This window comes from Dufourea novaeangliae, unplaced genomic scaffold, assembly GCF_001272555.1.
Source record: "Dufourea novaeangliae isolate 0120121106 unplaced genomic scaffold, ASM127255v1 scaffold109, whole genome shotgun sequence".
NCBI classification, from domain to species: Eukaryota; Metazoa; Arthropoda; class Insecta; order Hymenoptera; family Halictidae; genus Dufourea; species Dufourea novaeangliae.
Genome location: NW_015373997.1, coordinates 1,346,810 through 1,365,640, shown reverse-complemented (window position 1 = coordinate 1,365,640; position 18,831 = coordinate 1,346,810). Strand labels below are relative to the sequence as shown.

The following is an 18,831-nucleotide window of genomic DNA, read 5'->3' as shown; positions in this document are numbered from 1 at the left end:
GGAAAGTACGAAGTTTACTTGAAGTTTCGGATCTTTAGGAGTATCTTCTGGCGTGGCTTGTTTGAAGTGTCGAGTAATCGGTTGGAAGTATTCCAACGGTTTTGGAGGGATGGAATAAAAGAAAAAGTTGTACTCACGAGGATATGCAGGGGATCCACCAGAAGCTCTGGTCCCTGCCGAAATCGTTGCCTTCTTGAAGGGTCTCTGGTAAATCCTGGTTTAGGGTCTCTGGTAAGCCAAGAGTCAAGAAAGCGTGAATGAAGGACAGCATACCGAGGGTGACTAGCGGTAGAGCCGCATCGATATCAGCCTAAGAAAAAGAGAAACTGGTTAAAACCTTCTCGTACGATTTCAGTGCCGCGATATTGAACGTGAAAATTTTAATATCGAACGTTTCTTTCATTCATTCGCAAGAATCATTCTATTCGAAGCATAAATTTTCATATGTAATGTAAGTACACCATAAAATTCGTCATCAATTTAACATCTTGAGGAACTCATGTGTCTGGCACAGATATGAACGTTCAGATTCTTTTTAAATCAAATATAACTCCGGTAAATATAATGGGCACTATTGTGAGTAAATATTCACTAAGGAATACCTTCCTCCCTAAAAAAAAGTATCCTATCAATTGAATAATTACTAACGATTTTGAATTTTATCCGTAATATTTTATAGCTCCGAGTGAGATACAGATATATGATTTAGGTGATCAGAAATTACTGCCTTGCACATTTTATTTCAAAGTTAAATTTTTAATTATAATTTACTCATTACTATTTCTGTACTTTTGTTAATATCAAATTAAGGATGAAACATAGATTGATTCGAATAACAACAATTCTTGTGGATTTGGTTAATTTTTCTACTTATACGTTAAAAAAACGGTTATAGTTACCTACTCTTACGTGATCAGGAACTAGGTTTGTAACGGTAGGTATAGTGAACCATTTTGATTTCAATAAAAATCGGCACGTGAATTCAAATATTGTGATCGGTATTTCACGTATGTATAATCAAGTGACGTAATGACGATGTTCAGCTTAGCTGTTTCGGAGGTATAACTGAAGAATGGGTTCGCTTACCAGGAAAATGATGTACGGACCCAAAATGTGAGCCAGGTAGCCAATGATATGGATCAAGGAGACGCCCTGCGCTCGCACCACAGTCGGCAGCATTTCCGCCGCGTATTGGAAGCCGATGTTCGCGGCGATATTGACTCCGAGACGAGCTATGATCGCCATAGCGACCGTCGGCGGACCTTGAACAAGTTGAGAAATATGTAAATGCCGTTGTTGCGTTCCATTCCGTCGACCGATGCACGCGGTGCTGCCTCTATAGAGCAACCTCGGTCTCATCCGACTCGCACTCGGCGATATTAAAACAGAAAACCACGGGTTCGTTTCATTTCGTTGTTCACAAGTACCCACCCGTCCCTTATTAGTCTCATTTTACACAAGAACACGGTGGATTTTTGAAAGCTGAACTAGTTTCCTTCACAGTACGAGTCGTGAAACGAGCAAAGTTCATAATTATCTTGTGAAAAATTCGCAAAGTGAAATGAAAAAGGGGAAACCTTTTGTCGATTGTGATATATATCGAAGAAAAAGCTTGGATTATTTTAAACTGTAGTCTATAGATCGATGAAGTGTGTCCAATATGGCGGATGAAGCTTTGAAAATTCAATATGGCGGATGAAGCTTTGAAAATTCAATATGGCCGCCAGTTTCTGGGAGTCGATGCGTCACAAGCAGACGACGTATATTAAATGAAAAGAAGTGTACAACCGGAAACAAACTGAACCTGTGTGATATCTTTAAGGATATTCTGGTAATCTTAAACGTTTCTTTTAGATTGTAGCGAACAATTATCGAAATAAGGCGATGGTATTAAGACGATTCGAAAGATCGATTTTGTGTTTGATAGGTTAAGAATCAGGAGACATTCCCCGTCTGGGCGTCGTTTTTCATATTTATGGTTGAATAAATTCGTCAAAGGGCCGTCAGTCAAGAACGAAAAAAAAAAAAAGAGAACTTACCGGCTGGCGTGGTGAGTGCGACGAATGAAAAAACACCGCAGAGGAACATCGAAGCGAAACCCATCCATCGTCTGCCCCATCTGTCCAGAAAGAGGGCGAGCAGAATGGCAGCGGGAAGTTCGGTGAGTGAGGCCAAAGAAAAGGACGTGAACACGTCTGGGTCCAGAAGTTTCATGTTCCAGACGTGGCCGTCGAACACCCATACCATCAGCAGCCTGGAAAACGAGCGAAATCGAACGGTCGATCAATCGTGAACTTCCATCTTCTTGCTCTCTGACCGACTGCTTAGCATGCGTGAGCGATCGCGTTACAAGATTTACTACGTATGAGCGTCCTCATTTCGTAGGCCACCGTGTCTTCGGCCATTTCGTCGTTATTTTTATAAAAACGCATGAATAATATAAGAACGGACCATAGGCGTAGGCAGGTTATCATTCAGGGGGGAGCAAAAATATTAACACATCGACTATCACAGTGAAAAAGGCTGTACGTAGGCAGACAGACTTTATTTCGTTTTTAAAGTCATAAATCGTTGATAATGCATGCGTTTTGTTAATAGAGGCTGTTAGTCGTGTTTCAAATTATACTGTAATATTAAATATTACGCAAAAATTTTATAATTCTGGGAAGTGTTGGGGGGGGGGGAAATACAATTTTTTTCTTGTAAGGAGGGCAAAAGTCATTTTTTTCTGTCCGGGGGGAGGGAGTGACCCCCCTTGCCCTTGTTAGCTACTTCCATGGAACGCTCAGGCTAATGAGATCGACACAGTTCGCTGGAGGGTTATACGTCTATTTAGTCCGCAGCGATGTTGGACAGCCGGGAGGCACGAGAATCGATCAGGATCGAGTTTAATTGAGATCGCAGGGTATGACACTTGAGAAATGATCGTCAGGTGTCTCCACTTTATAAAATTCACGAGATTTTCTATTTGAAGAGAGTCACGGGACTTGAATATTTAATCTTGTTACAGGCTACTTTTGGTGCTCCGCTCAGTTGGTCAACATTGGCGTTCACGTTATTATAGGTTTTGATCCAAAAGTCGGAATGAAACAGTAATTTCTTTCTTTCATTAATCTAGGTAGATTCGAAATAGATTCGAATTGTCATTGAACATTTTACTTTTATAGCGTAGTAATCGCTCCAGTTTAGTGTAAAATGATAAATATCCGTAGTTTGCTGGTAACAATAATGTAGTAGGTAATTCTCATTTGCATTTGAAAATATGAAACGGATCTATGAAATTTGCATAAAATTCTTGAGATCGTAATTTCGTAAAATGAAGATATGAAGATTACTATCCTTATTGAATATCATTGATGGCAAAAGTGTTGGTTTATCAGGATTTGTTATGTTGAAATAAAATCAGAATTTTCCCACCCTTGAAATCATAATAAAGTTACAGAGATATTTACTGCTATTGAATATCACTGATGGCAAAAGTGTTGGATCATCAGGTTTTATTAAATTGGAATAAAATCAGAGTTTTCCCACCCTTGAAATCATAGTTTCTCATAACATTCAAGATACCAAATGCCACTGAGTATCATTGATGGCAAACTTATAGGCTTATCAGAATTGTAGCCACCAGATTCGAATCTGCATTCCTCGCGCCTTGCATCATTAGCCTATGCGTTCTATCGACAAATTTTTCCTGCCTATAAATTTCGATGTTAAAGGCTGATTCGTAAGGTATTGGGAAATCGTAAAATGCACACGGACGTTTCATTTTAACGATCGCACACAATGGACGGCAAAGTACGAATATCAACTCACCAATAAATGATGAGCATGATGGTGATACGAGCGAGCCGTGGCATCTTGAAGAGATGGAGAACGGTGTACTGATTGTGCGACTTGTCCTTCTCGATCATCGATTTGCAGCTCTTCTCGAACTCGTCGAAGATCTCCGGCTTCACCTCCTTACCGTTCACCTTCGCGAAGTGCTTCAGCATCCCGATGGCTTTGTCGATCTTTCCGCTGGTGATGTACCAACTATAGCAACGAATGTATAGCCAACACTTTATTTTAACGACTTACGTTTACTATACACTGTGTAGCATAATTATAAAATTACCCTGAAAATTTCAATTCGTATTGTATTGTGGTTAAAATAAAAACGAATCAAGTTCGCCATGTCTGAAATCGTGTTAACGAATAATGTTTCTCCAGAAAATGAAAATTATATTGCCTAGAAAAAGAAACGGTTATTTTTTATTTGAATAGCTATACATAAGGATTGCAAATTTTAGGGTAGTTTTATAGTTATGCCACGCAGTGTATAGTGTTTAAACAATGATCATAACTATACGAATTGACTTTTACAATGATGTCGTAGTAACAGACACTATAGTCTAAGGATAAAATTAATCAATCATAATATGATCAATCAACCAATTAAGCTCTAAATTGAAAATGTAACCAAAGACTACATAATTTAATTTTACTGATTGCACTATGTTATACAGTTATTTAAGTAGTGAACCGTATAAGGGTTTAGTTCTATTTCTAATCACCCTTGTACACAGAATTTCGATATCTTCGACGTCTTGAATTACATGTACAGTAATGTCTCTATGAGTGCGACGAACTGGGATCCGCTTCGGAGCATGCATTGGAAGGCGGAAAGGATTTTAGCCCCTCATAAAATTTGTTTTTGCCAAAAGCCAAGCCTCTGCTTAGCTTCTGTTTGCTCTGTTTTGATTAGTTCCAGGACCCCCCACCTCAGTGGTGGCGATAACGCCGCTGCTCGTGTCGCATTCATCGAGAAATCACTGTATGTAGCTTATCGGTATCATCTTTTATCAGCTAAAGTTTCGATAAATGTTACGCTCGAACTCTTTCGAGTATCGTTTCGGCTGACTCACCGTGCACTCTCAGGAACGATCCACGGAGCCACGAAGGCGACCACCATAGGACAGGCTGTCACGATGCTCAGAATTCGCCAATCGGCGATCCAATAGGCGATCCACGGCAGAAGACTCGAGGCTGCCGCGAAATAAAGCCCGAACGACATGTTCGCGACGAGCGTCCGGTATTTCGGGCCAACGTACTCGATCACTGGAAACGTACACATTCACGACACGTTGATCTTTTTTTTTATTACATCCAGCATGATACCCTACGTCTATAAATAAGCATGTAATCGTTTGTTTTATGAAACCTGTCGCCATATTTGTTTCCTTGTGACCGGCCACATATGATCGCGTCGCGAACATAACCTTTCCGTTATCTACTTGTCTACGCGAAATGTCAGCAGTACGGAATTCTTCGAGCTATCTGACCGATCGTCAAGCATTAATTACGATTACGGAAGGTAAGTTTTCTATATATCGTTTCTACAATGTCTTTTCCATAATTGCCATGCCGCCATTTTGGCACCTGATAACTGTTAGGCATTTATTTTGCAACTGAAAACTCGTTTATAATTCTTCGGTAAGTAGATTAACTTATTTATGTATATACTTGATCGATGAAAATTTTGTTAACGTTTCCAATTAGATTTATCGCGGACCAATTCAGACGTAGAGAGATTAAACAGACACTTGTCACTTTGCTGACTGAAAACTAGAAAATGGCGTCTACTAATGTTATAACAGTGCATTTTTTAAAGTTTTTCGTAGCTTCTATTGCAGTATATAAATAAAGAAATTAATTATTCAGTTAATTTTTGTATCTTGAGAAAACGATCGTTTTTATCGATCTGATAAAAAAGGTACACGTTATTCGTCAGTAGTTTTAGTGTTAACCTCAGTGTAGTTATAATATTAAACGCGCTTTCATAATTGCCCGAATGAATGGAAACTTTTAAATCACTAAGTTATTGTACGGTTTCGAGATTCCTTTTGACGAACATCTTTTTGTCACGACTGCTTACCGATAATGAAAAGAACGTTGAAGCAGTTGTCGAACGACGTGCCGACGATCATTCTCGCGAAGCAGAAGCTCCAGAAGCTCTTGCAGAACGCGGTGGCCACGGACGCAACGAAACCGACAGTGTTGCAGGCGACCAGCGCTGGAATTCTGCCATAATGATCGGCTATGTAACCGAACACCAAACCGCCAAAGATGCTGCCCACGAAGAACGCCGATTGGGCCGCGGAGCCCAGGTAAGCGTCATCACAGACCCATTCCAACTGAAAGAAACAAAAATCCACGTTTGGTCCAGTTCTGGCAAAGCCTTCGACCACTTGGCCCTTGAGTGAATTGAACCACCACCGTGTGCCAGGTAAGGCTTGCAAATACAATATTTGGCACAGGGGAAAATTAATAGCAAAGTACTCTACTGATTGAACTCTTCGTTCGTATCGTCTTGTATAATACACTACTTAAAATAATTAAGCGACCGCTAGTATGGGCGGCCCTGTTGCATCCACCAAGTGAAAAAAACGAAACAAGTGCTATAAGTTTTCTAAATTCATTATACCGAACACTAGTAACACCTATTTAGTTATATTTGTATAAAAAAATTTTCAGAGGTGATGATTATTGTTAGTCGTTTAATAAAAAGAAAAAAAATACACAAGAAATGGGATTCCATTGTTTTCGGTAACCGTCGAAATACAGAAGACTCAATTTTCGTCAGTCTGACGTAAAACTGTGCATCGATAAATCTTCTTCGCCAACAGAGTCAACTGATACAGTTTAAACGGTGTATATTGTTAATTTCTGTTCACTAGGTTTACGTTCATTTGCAAGTCACTTATCAGATAGGATGTACACTTGGTGGCTGATTTACCGAACTTGCTGTGCAAGTCTTGCTATCTGGATTATTGCCAAGCGACGTTCCACTTCCGCGAGACGTATATATCACTATTCCGGACGTATCGTGCTGGCGTTTGTATACGATTATGAATGGAGGGAGGGTGGAACGAAGAATTCAACGGAACTGTTAGATTGTCCCATAAATGTCTGCCGATTTTAAACGTTACGTAAAATTGAAGTGTAATGATGTTTAGGGCAGAGACATTGTAATTTTCCAATTTAAATAGATCTGACGGATTGTCCGAAAAATGTCTAAACTGAAATCGAAACAGCAATTTTCCACGATATAATGACGTGATATGATCTTTATTATTGAGTATTAAAAACAGTTTTCTTTTAAAGAGATACACTGTTTAGTATAATTATGGAAATTTTGGAAATGGCTCTGATAATTATTTTTCCATATGGTGGAAAAGACGACGGACGAAACATTTGGCTAGACAGGTGACTGAGAATACGCAACATTTCTCGAAACTCACTTTGACATCAACGATTACATACCTGTTTTCTGCTATCTCGAAAAGCAATTACCAGACCTATTTCCAGTGTTCGTGTGACTACCATGAAAAATGTATACATATATTGCGCCAGAAGGTAACTACTTTCGATAATTGCTGATAAAAAGCATGACATTGGATCGAAGCTTTTTGAAATAATGTAGGGGACTTTATCTAACATACTATAACTGTTGAAAAGCGTTATTAACTAACACGTTTTTGTAGCACTAATCAACATAAATTGTACATAATTTGTAAAAATACATAACTTTGTAGCATAAACGAGCGAAGAATGCGACTATGGCGACTCACCTCGACGGCTATAGACTTGTACGGTATCATCGTGTGATTGAAAGACCATCCATTTTGACACGGTTTAATCGGCCAGGATGGATCCGCCATCCTGACCCCGTTCGCCAGTATGTCCTGGTAGTTTACATCGTACATATTGCATCGCGAGAACAACGTGGCGCCCTCGACCTTTAACTCTTCCGTAGACGCCGGAGGTATCGATAAGCTGATCCTGAATAAAAATCGAATTTTCACTATCCAATTCACGTCTTCAAGACAATGAAATTAAATTACAGGTATTCCTCGAGTTACCACCTCTTCGATTTACGACCGTAAAAAAATTTCTTTTTCCTCGGACGATGCTTAAAATGGAGAAAAAAAAATAGATCGAGAATATAGAAAAAAATTTGATCATTTGAGACTTCATTTCTGAGAAAATCAACTTTGAAAATCTACTGGATACGCGAGCAATTGAATAGGACTTGGATAACCTGTCTGTTCATTGCGTTTCATTTCTACTTATTAATGGCGAATACATGCGTTTCAGATTAATTTTCAAAGTCGATTTTCTCGAAAACGAAGTCTGAAATGGGAACATTTTATTGTATATTTTCGATTTATTTTTTCACGTAGAATCACCGACTCCTGGTTGTACCACCAGTTATATGACACCCTGTATAAAATATGTAATAAATATACAAGTATATGTATTTTTTTGGTATCAAGTATACGTTTTTAAGAGACCTGTACAAGGAAGGAATAATCTTGATAAAAAAAGTGCCGGGTGCGTCGTCCATCTCGAACGATTCAAACAGGAAACCAAAAGGAATAACAGATCGCGGAGACAGAAAAGGAATGAAAAATCGAAAGTGAAGGATTTTTGCGACGGAGGATTCCGTGCAACCATGTCCGCGACAAATCGAACCAAAATTCGATCTACGAAGAAAGATATAGGACTAGACAATAACACCAGAAATCACATTGAGTACAGAAATACTAACGCCATGTAATACAATATAACATAGTACAAAACCTACATGTATAATGTAAAAAGTATAAGAAATTGAAAGTCAACATGCATACCGACGAAAGCATCTTCATGATTTTAGTAATTGTAAAATAAGGAATTTGAAATCTGTCATTTTGACGGATTTGGTTGTGCTACTGTGCAAGTTTTATTTAATTAGATATTTCTAGTTTTAATCAAATCAAGATTTCAGTTTCTTTCCGTTCGATAACATAATGAACGTGTCCAAATAAAAAAAATTCTCCAGAAACGAATTTCAAATGAAAGGTAAAAGTGAGAAACGAAATCGTGGGAACAGACATGCTAATTGACGCGTATATATTGAGATTTAATTAGCGACGATTTCGTAACACGGTTATTTTAGAAATACGGTTGTAACGAGAAAGAATTTCTTGGTCAATGTCGGTTCGACGAAGTTAAGAATCTGCTGGAGGTCGTCGACCAAACAGGTTTTCGTCGAAGCTACGATCCGAGAAACTATCCCAGTCGCGAATATTTCTGCATCGTATTGGAACGGAAAGACAGTTTTCCTGGCCCTAATCGTGAGATAACGAAAATTTCATTCAACAATAATTAAGTTGGTTCGACAAGATTTTCCTTCGAGTTATCCAACAAATCGCAAGAACCACAAATCGTTAGAAAATAGGATCGAGGTGTCTCGATTTGTAATTAAAAGATTTGATGCATAATTTTTATATGTAAAAATGAATGCCTAAAATTGTGATTTTGTATAAACATCAGCAGTGTACTCACGTAAAAGGAGGGACTTCCCGTAAATAAATTTACATTATTATTATAAAATGAACGCAACACCTTGATTACAACGACAAAACATGTATATGTATATAGACTCTATTCAATCTTACCTTATCTAATAAAATTCGTATAATGTTCAATAGAATATCAAGTGTTGGTAATAAAAACGATTATTTCACGTGCAAGAAACATAATAGATTTTTGTGGAGCAGTTTGCATGGCCAACCAAATTGCTGTGGTTGTCGAGATTGTCAGTATTTGCAAATTATTGGAAGGAAACCTTCGAACGATAAGGAGAAAGAATTTCCTGGCCGTTTCGTTCGCAGAACTGTAGAATCTGCCCGGAGGTCGTCGACCAAACAGGTTTCCATCGAAGTCTCGGCCTATTGAAACTACCGTTCTCGGTGTATTCTTCGCGGAGCGTGATTCAGTGGAAAGTACGAGACAGTTTTTCCTGGTCTCTTGGTGTCGCGGCTGGCGTGTGCACACAGTGTCGTGGAGAAATTGCTAAAACGTGTGTCGTGCGGTGACGAGACTGTAACGCGTCCGATTAACACAATTTTACGGCGCCACGACCGATTCGTTTCTTCCATTTCCTGAAGCTAGACGATAATTGTTACGTAGGACACGAAAACGTGCTCTCGCTTTTATAACCGATATATTGATTTTAGTGGTACCGCTAGCTTTGTTTAAACGATTTTTTCACAGATTTGCCGAATACACTCGAATATCGTCTCTCGATTATCGGCTGGTTCGTTCTACACGATTATAATATATGATCATAAGTATTGCCCCAGATTTTTGTTCAGATTTTTCTCGACGTTTTTCCCGTGAAAAATTAGCTTACACTGTGTGTTAATTTTAACTCGAACACCTAAATTATTTTCGCTACTATTGAAAGTAAGAAAAAATTACTACATCGAATGTACATGGTTTTAAGGCGTGAATATGATGGTGGTAAAAAATCCTGCGAAGGTCACTTTAAAGGGTTTTTCAAGGTCATCGTATTTTTTTTGCAGATTACACAATTTATAACGCGATGTGGTAGTCGGCGTCAAGATGATTTAAACGACCTACACACCATGACCTTGAAGTGACCTTGAAGGCGAAAAATGAGCTTCAGCTTGAAGAATGCAGAAGTAAATAAACGTAATAAGAAGTAAAAAAGATTTTATCACCATCAGATGCACGCCTTAAAATCATGTACTATCAATAGTAGCAGAAATAATTCAGCTGCTCGAGTTAAAATTAACATTCTGTGTATTCAATTTTCTGATTTCTTTCGATCGTTCAACTCACTTTTCATGATCCGTGAGGTTCCAACCTTCGAGGTCCGGCACGGTGCACCAGTGCTCGGCGGGCAGCAGGGTGATGAAGAACTGCGTGAAGTAGAGGAACGCGTAGACGAATGTGAAGGGCAACAGCAGGACGAAGAGGAACCATTGGTAGCGGCTGGCCTCGCCAACGTACGGTAGGATGTCGTCGAAGGCCGTGATCTTCGGACGTTCGCCCTCCTCGATTTTCACGGATTCCACCATGACAGTCATTATTTAGAATTCTGAAAATGGACCTGATTAGTCGATCGGAAACTGCGATTGTCCGAATCGGTTTAGGGGTGCGCTTTGATCGTGAGCAGGGCTTGAAACGGTTTCGAGAATAACTGTTTTAAACTGTTATTTAAAGGTTCCGATTGAAACAGTTATGAAGAAGCTTTATTCTACATAACTGTCATGAAGAACCTCAATTTAATATATATTTTTATAAAGTCGCCATGTTTTTTGACGAATTCTTATAATTATTTCATACCAATGAAAAATTTGTGTTTGGTAGCATTTTGGGATTAATTAAAGAAAGCGTACACATCGGTTTACAAAAATAAATATAACAATTATTTAAAACAAACAAACAAAAGTATAATTTAACAGAAAACAAACTCCGAAATTTCAGAGATGATATGAGAGCTGATATAGAAACAATAACTGAAACTGATATTGTCTGAAGTTTAGATTCTTCATAAGTTATTCAGAATAAAAATTCTGAATAATTGTTTCAAGAACCTACATCAATATCGTAATAGTTTTCAAGCCTTGATCATTTACATGCTTATCTGCCTGCGTGGTCTGTAACCGTTCTGAGAAAATGAAAACTTAATTACGCGATAATTTCTATGGAACAATGAAACTTTCCTTCGGATGGTGACCGAAATACCGATGATTACGATCGAGGACTGTCGATGAGTACACACTGAGAGGAAGAGACTTTAATAGAAGAGGAGAGACTTTGTATTTTTATGGAAAAGTTATGTCACCGTGTGTTTCAAGATAAGACAAATAGTGAAGAGAAAGGAATGCCTGGTAGAACAGACGTGGATAGAATGTCGCATTGTTCTTTGGTCAGTTGAAAATAAATGGACGTTAAGGACACCTATACTGTCTTCCTCAGCTTAATTGTCCTAACTAGCATATTCAAACACCGGGAAAAATAAGTGATGCGGCGTACTCGTGATAAGTTCGCTATTAATATCTGCTCTTCGGTAAATTAATATCGTGGAGCTTGTTGGAAAGATGGTGTGATGGTGTCTGGTAATATGTGTTTTAAATGATTGACACAACTTAGTAAGACACTTAGACTATCTAAGTTAGTAGATGTTACATAGAACAATATAAACTAGTAGTATCATTTGAAAACCAGTTAGGATAAATAAATTAGGCTATCCCTGGAGTAGGATAATAAAAAAATATTGAAAAATAACAAAATTTTGTTGACTGTAAAACGTGAATTTTGCAGACGTTTGCAAAAACCTAATTCGAATGATGGCCACGAGTTTAAAGATTAAGAATAACTTTGAATTTTGTGTTTCAGATGACTACAACGTCTGATATCAGGTTTGCCATTCGGAGAGATATTTTTCAAGGCGGTCTCTTCCCGGTAGTCCTATTTCAAGGCTTTGAAACTCCATTCCCATGTCTTCCTCGGAATATATTCGATTTTTAACCGCGCTCGAGATCACATCAACGAATCAATTGCTGTTAATTCTGTAAATAATCCACCTAAGAAATTCAAGATAACAGGATCTAGATTCGCCGGATAAAGAATTATGTTCAGATGAATCGTTTAATCACCTCAATTCGCGATTGACTTGTTCGAGCGTTATTGGGCATAGTAATTATGAGAAACTCTCGAGGCGTTCAAAACTCGATCAACCGTGAGCGGAGAAGAGAAACACGGACCAACAACGGTATAATTTTTCGTATTCGAGAACGTTATACTACATAAAAGTCGCCGTTAATGACTAATAATTGAGTTTCTAATTCGACGCTAATTAAGCACCTCCTCACCCCTTCGTCCTCCGCGAGACTCTCTTTTTCTATTTCCAAAGAGAAATCTCTTTTGCACGCTCGTTCTTACCATCGATACACAACCACACAGAATTTCGTCGACATCGATCAATTATTCATTCGCAAAATTAGAATCTCAATGTTCATAACAAAAGTAACGTGGCAAATTCGAACGACAGGACATAAAGAAAAAACGATGTAAGAATGGTCGATTAGAAGGATTTTCGATGAGTATTAAAATCGATCGATGGTTTCGAGAGAAACGTGTCGTCTGGAGGGACAGTTCTTAGCGAAAGAAATCGAACGCAAGGTTGTTCCCGCCTTAATAGACCCGTAAATGTATTCATTAGAAGAGATATTAGTGTTCGTTGCACATGTGTGTAATTCGTCACGCGATTTGGATAGAAAAAAAAAATTGTAGAATTAATGATGGAAGAACAGGAAACGACGAAACCATGACATAACTCATGTATTCTATGAGCTGGGTGAGTATTTGCATAAAGCAGACGTTCCAAGTACTCCCATCAAGACGCACGTGCGACGAAAGAGAAGGCTTCACTAAGGTGCATTTCTCTGCGATGCATCTCTCTGGCGGAAATGGTGTCCGTGATACTCATCGAATAACTTTGACACCGTGGTCAAAAACGCGAAATTCTACTTTAATTTAATTTTCATTTCAATTACAGTTTTATTCATTCGATGAAAATCGGAAAATAAACAAATATATTAGATTGTCGCGTAATAAATGTTGTATACTTGAACTGCAAAGTTTCAACTTTTCTAACTGAAACGAAGATTTTTAATTGAGAAACGATCCATTTGACTCGATACATCCCCTGCTAACGAGTTATAAGCTTCTCGAGCAATTGTTCGATGATTCGAAGATGACTGCAATAAGGAACTATATTATAGAAAAATACGCAACGACTTCCGATATAACCTGATAGAAATCTGTATCAGACACAAATATTCAACTCTGAAGATGTCACCGGAGTCTGAATCGAGAGTGGATGATCTTGTTGCCATTAGACTGTGGATAACTTATGCAAACATAGTGCATAATGGGAACAATTCCGTCATGTTCGAAGTGAAATTAAAACCTGATCGAACTTCATTAACTCCATGCCTTAAGACTCCTTGATGATTTCAAAATGGATTTAATAACCCTGAATATTATTCGTTTTCTTTAATTCGAAATGTAATTCTATTTTACTGGAATTAATATTTGACATTCAGAGTGAAAGTGACATCTCAGAAAAAAGGTGTCTAAATTTTGAGATGTCACTTCCGTGCTAAGAAAAAACTTGAAATAAAAGATAAATTATTTTTCCAATTGTTTAATATTATTTATAAATAGCTCAATAAACACTAACAAGTTGCATTTGATTACATATTCTATTCACTGCGGAAAAAGTCACTAAACATGGCTTAACTGTTTCGGCCGTCAAAGTAAAATGACCCCTTAATGCTCTTATTACACTAAACTGCGGAAGTTTATGCAAATTTACAATTTCAGATAGAAATATCTAAAAATTCAAATAGAGCAGAATTCTGAATTCTCTGCTAGAATCTTTATTGCGTTAATAGTGACACATAATATTATGATATTGAACTTTACTAAAACCTTTATTTTACTGCATTTCCCAAGTTAAAAGAAGATACAAATGCATAAATCTATACGCAAGTCTACTTATCACACTGAAATCTAAACGATGGTGTACACTATAAATTCAGAAAATCCTCAGTCTACTGATCACCTGTCACCGAAGTTCATGTTTATCGTTCGATCAACCGCAAAATCTACGCTTCCATCAGCCAGGATAAAAAATGACATTCTCGAGCGACGTCACGAACTGGTCGAATTATTATTTTACTTCCATCACGTCTACGAGAAACCCGTAGACATAGAATATGTATAAACACGCCGGTGACGACTGCGTCCAGCAACTGGTTACACAAAACTCGTCTCCCCGATCGGCTCTAATCCCGAAGAGCCAATAATTAAAGTGGCACTATCGTATCACAGTTGCATGATTTTGCATACGATTTCTCTGCGACGATATCTCGATCACGAGGGAAAGCGACATCACCGTTGACATTCGTTGTCAGTCTTGTAAACGACACGCAATAAAACCTGTCATTGGGCGCGTAAGATAGATCACCACCGATCATCATTATCATTACCTGGATCGTTCCTCTGCTTCAGTTTTTCACCCGTTTGTCCTTCAACGGTCGCGAGAACCCCGTACAGAATCGGATAGAGAAATAACAGGGCACAACGTTTCACAAAAATCGATTCCGTGTTCGAACAAAAGAAACTCGACAGCTAAATGACTCACTCACTCAGTTCCAACCACGATCGCCGAATGAAATCGGCTGGGCGATTGTTTTCAGTATCGTGGTCTCGCCTTTTACCGAGCCATCGATCACCGATTTGCTGCTACGATTACCAACGAATCCTCGACTTTTCCATCGACAGGTATTCCTTTATCGAGTATACCTTGAATCGTGTTACCACAGAGAAGGGGGATCGTGAAGATACGTACGAAGATTGGAAGAAGAGAAATACGTCTCTGACACCTTTAATATCCTTGGGATTTACCTTTTCGTAAATGTCCCCCTGTATCACGCACAATTCGTCACCGGGAAAAAAAATTCGGAAGATCGACGAGCAAAGCCAAATATTTACGTCTCTAGATCCTCCGGCGAGATTCTTCTTTCAGGTGACTTCTACTCCGACGATAATAAATAAAGACAGAATCTCGATGGTTCTGATACACGCAGAGCACGTGCGCTCGATCCACGTTCGTGACACTGATCTTCCGTCGACGAGTCCACGAGATCCCCGGAATATATATTTTTTTCGGGACCGCGCGCTACATCGTCGTTTAAAAAGGGGCACGCACCGACTGTTCGCGGCTTGGGCAATTAGTGGGGCTTTATAGCGAACCGCAGACGAAAGCAGGAGCCCCACCAGCGGGCGCAGAGCGCCGCCATTGGACGATGCCTTTGGGGCCCCAGCGGTGCGTCCGCGTGACGTCACTGGAGAACTCACGGTACGGGGGATTCCGTGGCGGCGCTCGCTCGTTCGTATGCGCAGCTTTTCGAGTGACGTGCACGTTCCTATCTCGATTCATTCGTTTTGTTTCGCCGGTCTCGCGTCACGAAAGATACACTGGTTCGGTGGACGTCGAGGTGAGTGCACTCGGGGGCCAGCGTCCGACGATAATATCGATCGGTTCGCGGCCACGATCATGATTACGGGCTCCCAGAATAAACTTATCGGTGTTAACGCAATTTCGTTCGGTTGTTTTTTGTATCCTGAAACTACAGGATGTCGTTGGTCGTTCGCCTTGGGACGAATGAAATCGTTGCTGGACGATACAAGACGAGATAATGTTAGATGCAGAGGAAATGTAACCAGAGTTTGGCACCATTTTATTCGTAGAATATATAGGGTAAGCTGCAGCATCTAAGGGCATCATTCTGAGCATTGTATAGGTACTTGATAATATTAAATAATTTTTTGTCAAATGTTGACTCGTTTAGGAAGAAGTATTGTTTTATTAAACAATTGAAAATGATTGAGTACATTCTTATTCTTTATTCGTTATTCGAAACTCTTTAGCTAGATAATGAGTTCGCTTGTCTTTGGAGGTAGCTAATGATAGGTGGGGGCGAAAGATAGGGATGGACAAAATCATTATCTAGATAAAAGGTTTCGAATAACGAATAAAACATAAAACAAGTAAACGTGGAAAGTCCGATTGTTATAATGAAATAATACTTCTTGGATGGAATGTAGTATTTCTGGAGACTGCAGTCGTCAAAAAAATTGTAAGGCAAGGGGTTAAATGTTAATGTGTGTTACCTCTTTTCTTGTGTATCCTGAAAACTATAGTGGATATGAAAAAACTGTTAGAATGGAAATTTAATGGCTACTTATGGTCTATAAATCTGCTCAATGAAACTGTTAAACATTTGGTGTTTAAATAAGTAAATAAACAAATTTTTAACAAAGTCATTGCACAGTTTTATAGGGAATAAGAAGCCATTCAAATTTCTCTCTTAATATTCTTTTTATGTCTACTAAAGTTTTCAGGATGTACATGAAACTAGGAAAACACACGTTAACGTTTAAGGGGTGGTTTCACCCTGACGAACCGAATATCAGCAAAAACGAAAACTTGCACGATGCTTCTATCGATATCCCCTGCAAACCTGCGGAGTTTAATAAAGAATCGAAATTTAGTGCGTTTCTGGTTTTTTTTCAATCGATGGAGAGTTAAATTGTAATAAAACTCAATGGACTATAAAAATAACTTTACTTATTTAATTATTAATAAATTTCTTGCATATGTTGTTAATAAATTTTCTCTCTTGATGAAGAATGATTCTGTTCAATTACATATAATCGTATACACGGATCCAAACGATTTAAATTGTAGAAAGGATCATCAATCGCGAGTAGTCACATTAATAATAATAGCCACGAGTTTTTAGATCGTTTGAACTCTTGATTGTCTCGATGAAATATTTGTTACGCAACCAACGGGGTGGAGTCTGATTTCGACTGTAATTATTCAATGAAACGTGCGATTGTTCGCTTATTATCGCTATTATCGAAGCAATTGGCTTTTTCGTTAATTGACAGAAGAAAATATTTACGAATAATTGCTTGCGACTAAGGTTAACACTTAATACTTGGTCTGTGTTATCGAGTCGTTTCTTATTCATACGAGGAAATAATGACAAAGTTGTTAAGTAACAAGACGAACACCGACACTCGACTTAATAACGTTGAGATGATTACAACTTTCAAGACAATCGAACGTTGCAGCTACTCTTTCCGCGCAGCGATTCTACGATTATTATTTAATTGTCTATTAATAATCGTTCCCAACGTTTTAGAAAAATTCGATTCCTTTGTGTTCTAACAAAAGACTTTATTCGACGGATTGTCTCTTTACCAGCAAGCCAGGTCTTTGATCCAAAAGAGTGAACAACCAAACAGAAAAGTGCTTCCAGCTAGTGAATCAAGACACCATAGTCAGACGTCTCTTTAACACTGGAACTACTTGCGTATGTTCGACGAATTAGTGAATGTATGTTAGACTAAATTGTATAATATATGGATGTATACATGGATAATACATAATACCATACTTAATAGAATATAGGACAATTTAAAATGTGTAATATATTAAAAATCAACATAAATTCCAACAAAAGCATCTTTAGGATTTCAATAATTGTCGAAATCTGTCGATTTTTAATGGATTTGGTTGAAGTGTTAAAATATAAATGTAACGAGTGTATCATTATATACGTAGAGTGGATTCAATATAAGTTAAAAAGAGGTACAGATACTTAAAAATCTAATGTTCATGTGCCAAATATTTACTAATATTATTATCATTTAAAATTCGACTTCAATAGTTACAAAATCTCGTAAGTGTTCGTTCATTGGTTCGTTTACCCTAGTAACCAGTATCAAATTCGGTAAAATCATATATTCCGAAACTGTTCCATTTAAGGGACTATCCAATTGGCCAATCAGAGGGGTCAAGCCTCGAATTCTACTCGACAACCGGCGCAACGAGACGGATCAACAAGTGATTCGGTGATTTCTGCACCAAACAAGACTGACCCAGTTCCACGGATCACCACCGATTAATAGCTTTCGAATCCCGTAAACAAAGCAACCCCCTTCGATCGATCGCGCGTGCGATGAGTAATGGAATCCCATTAGAGACGCTCGGATACGGAGACTCGGAAATTCCGTCGAGCAAAGATACGCTCTGTAGAAACTTGATACCCTTGAAGAAAAGAGAATTATATATCAGACGAGCATTCGCCGTGAACAAGCTTTGTCTCTTATATAATAGAAGCGAGACGCGTAAATTTTGATAATTATCGGCGATACACGAATACCTTGTCTTCTATGGAAGGTAGGGGGGACGTTCGAAGATAGAGATTTGGTGAAGGACATTGTATATTTCGATTCTGACAGGGAAAATGTTGCAACGGTTACACCATAGCAGAGTTGGGCACAATTTTATTCGAATAATACACAGTGACAAGCTGTAGTATCTAAGGGCATCATTATGAACTTTAAATA

The 18,831-nt window shown here is 38.4% G+C and overlaps 1 protein-coding gene across 1 annotated transcript in view; it reads right to left on the bottom strand.

Annotated features, from left to right (window-relative positions):
* Nucleotides 1–18,831, bottom strand: part of LOC107188064 (organic cation transporter protein-like) — a 67,656-nt gene that overhangs the window by 809 nt on the left and 48,016 nt on the right. Inside the window, exons 2-9 of the mRNA XM_015576304.1 lie at nucleotides 10,672–10,930; nucleotides 7,611–7,821; nucleotides 5,915–6,173; nucleotides 4,905–5,097; nucleotides 3,814–4,032; nucleotides 2,040–2,254; nucleotides 1,087–1,262; nucleotides 138–310 (exon numbers count right to left, since the gene is read on the bottom strand). Coding sequence (XP_015431790.1) covers nucleotides 138–310; nucleotides 1,087–1,262; nucleotides 2,040–2,254; nucleotides 3,814–4,032; nucleotides 4,905–5,097; nucleotides 5,915–6,173; nucleotides 7,611–7,821; nucleotides 10,672–10,919 — 1,694 coding nt within the window. The 5' untranslated portion in view covers nucleotides 10,920–10,930. The remainder of the gene's footprint in view (nucleotides 1–137; nucleotides 311–1,086; nucleotides 1,263–2,039; nucleotides 2,255–3,813; nucleotides 4,033–4,904; nucleotides 5,098–5,914; nucleotides 6,174–7,610; nucleotides 7,822–10,671; nucleotides 10,931–18,831) is intronic.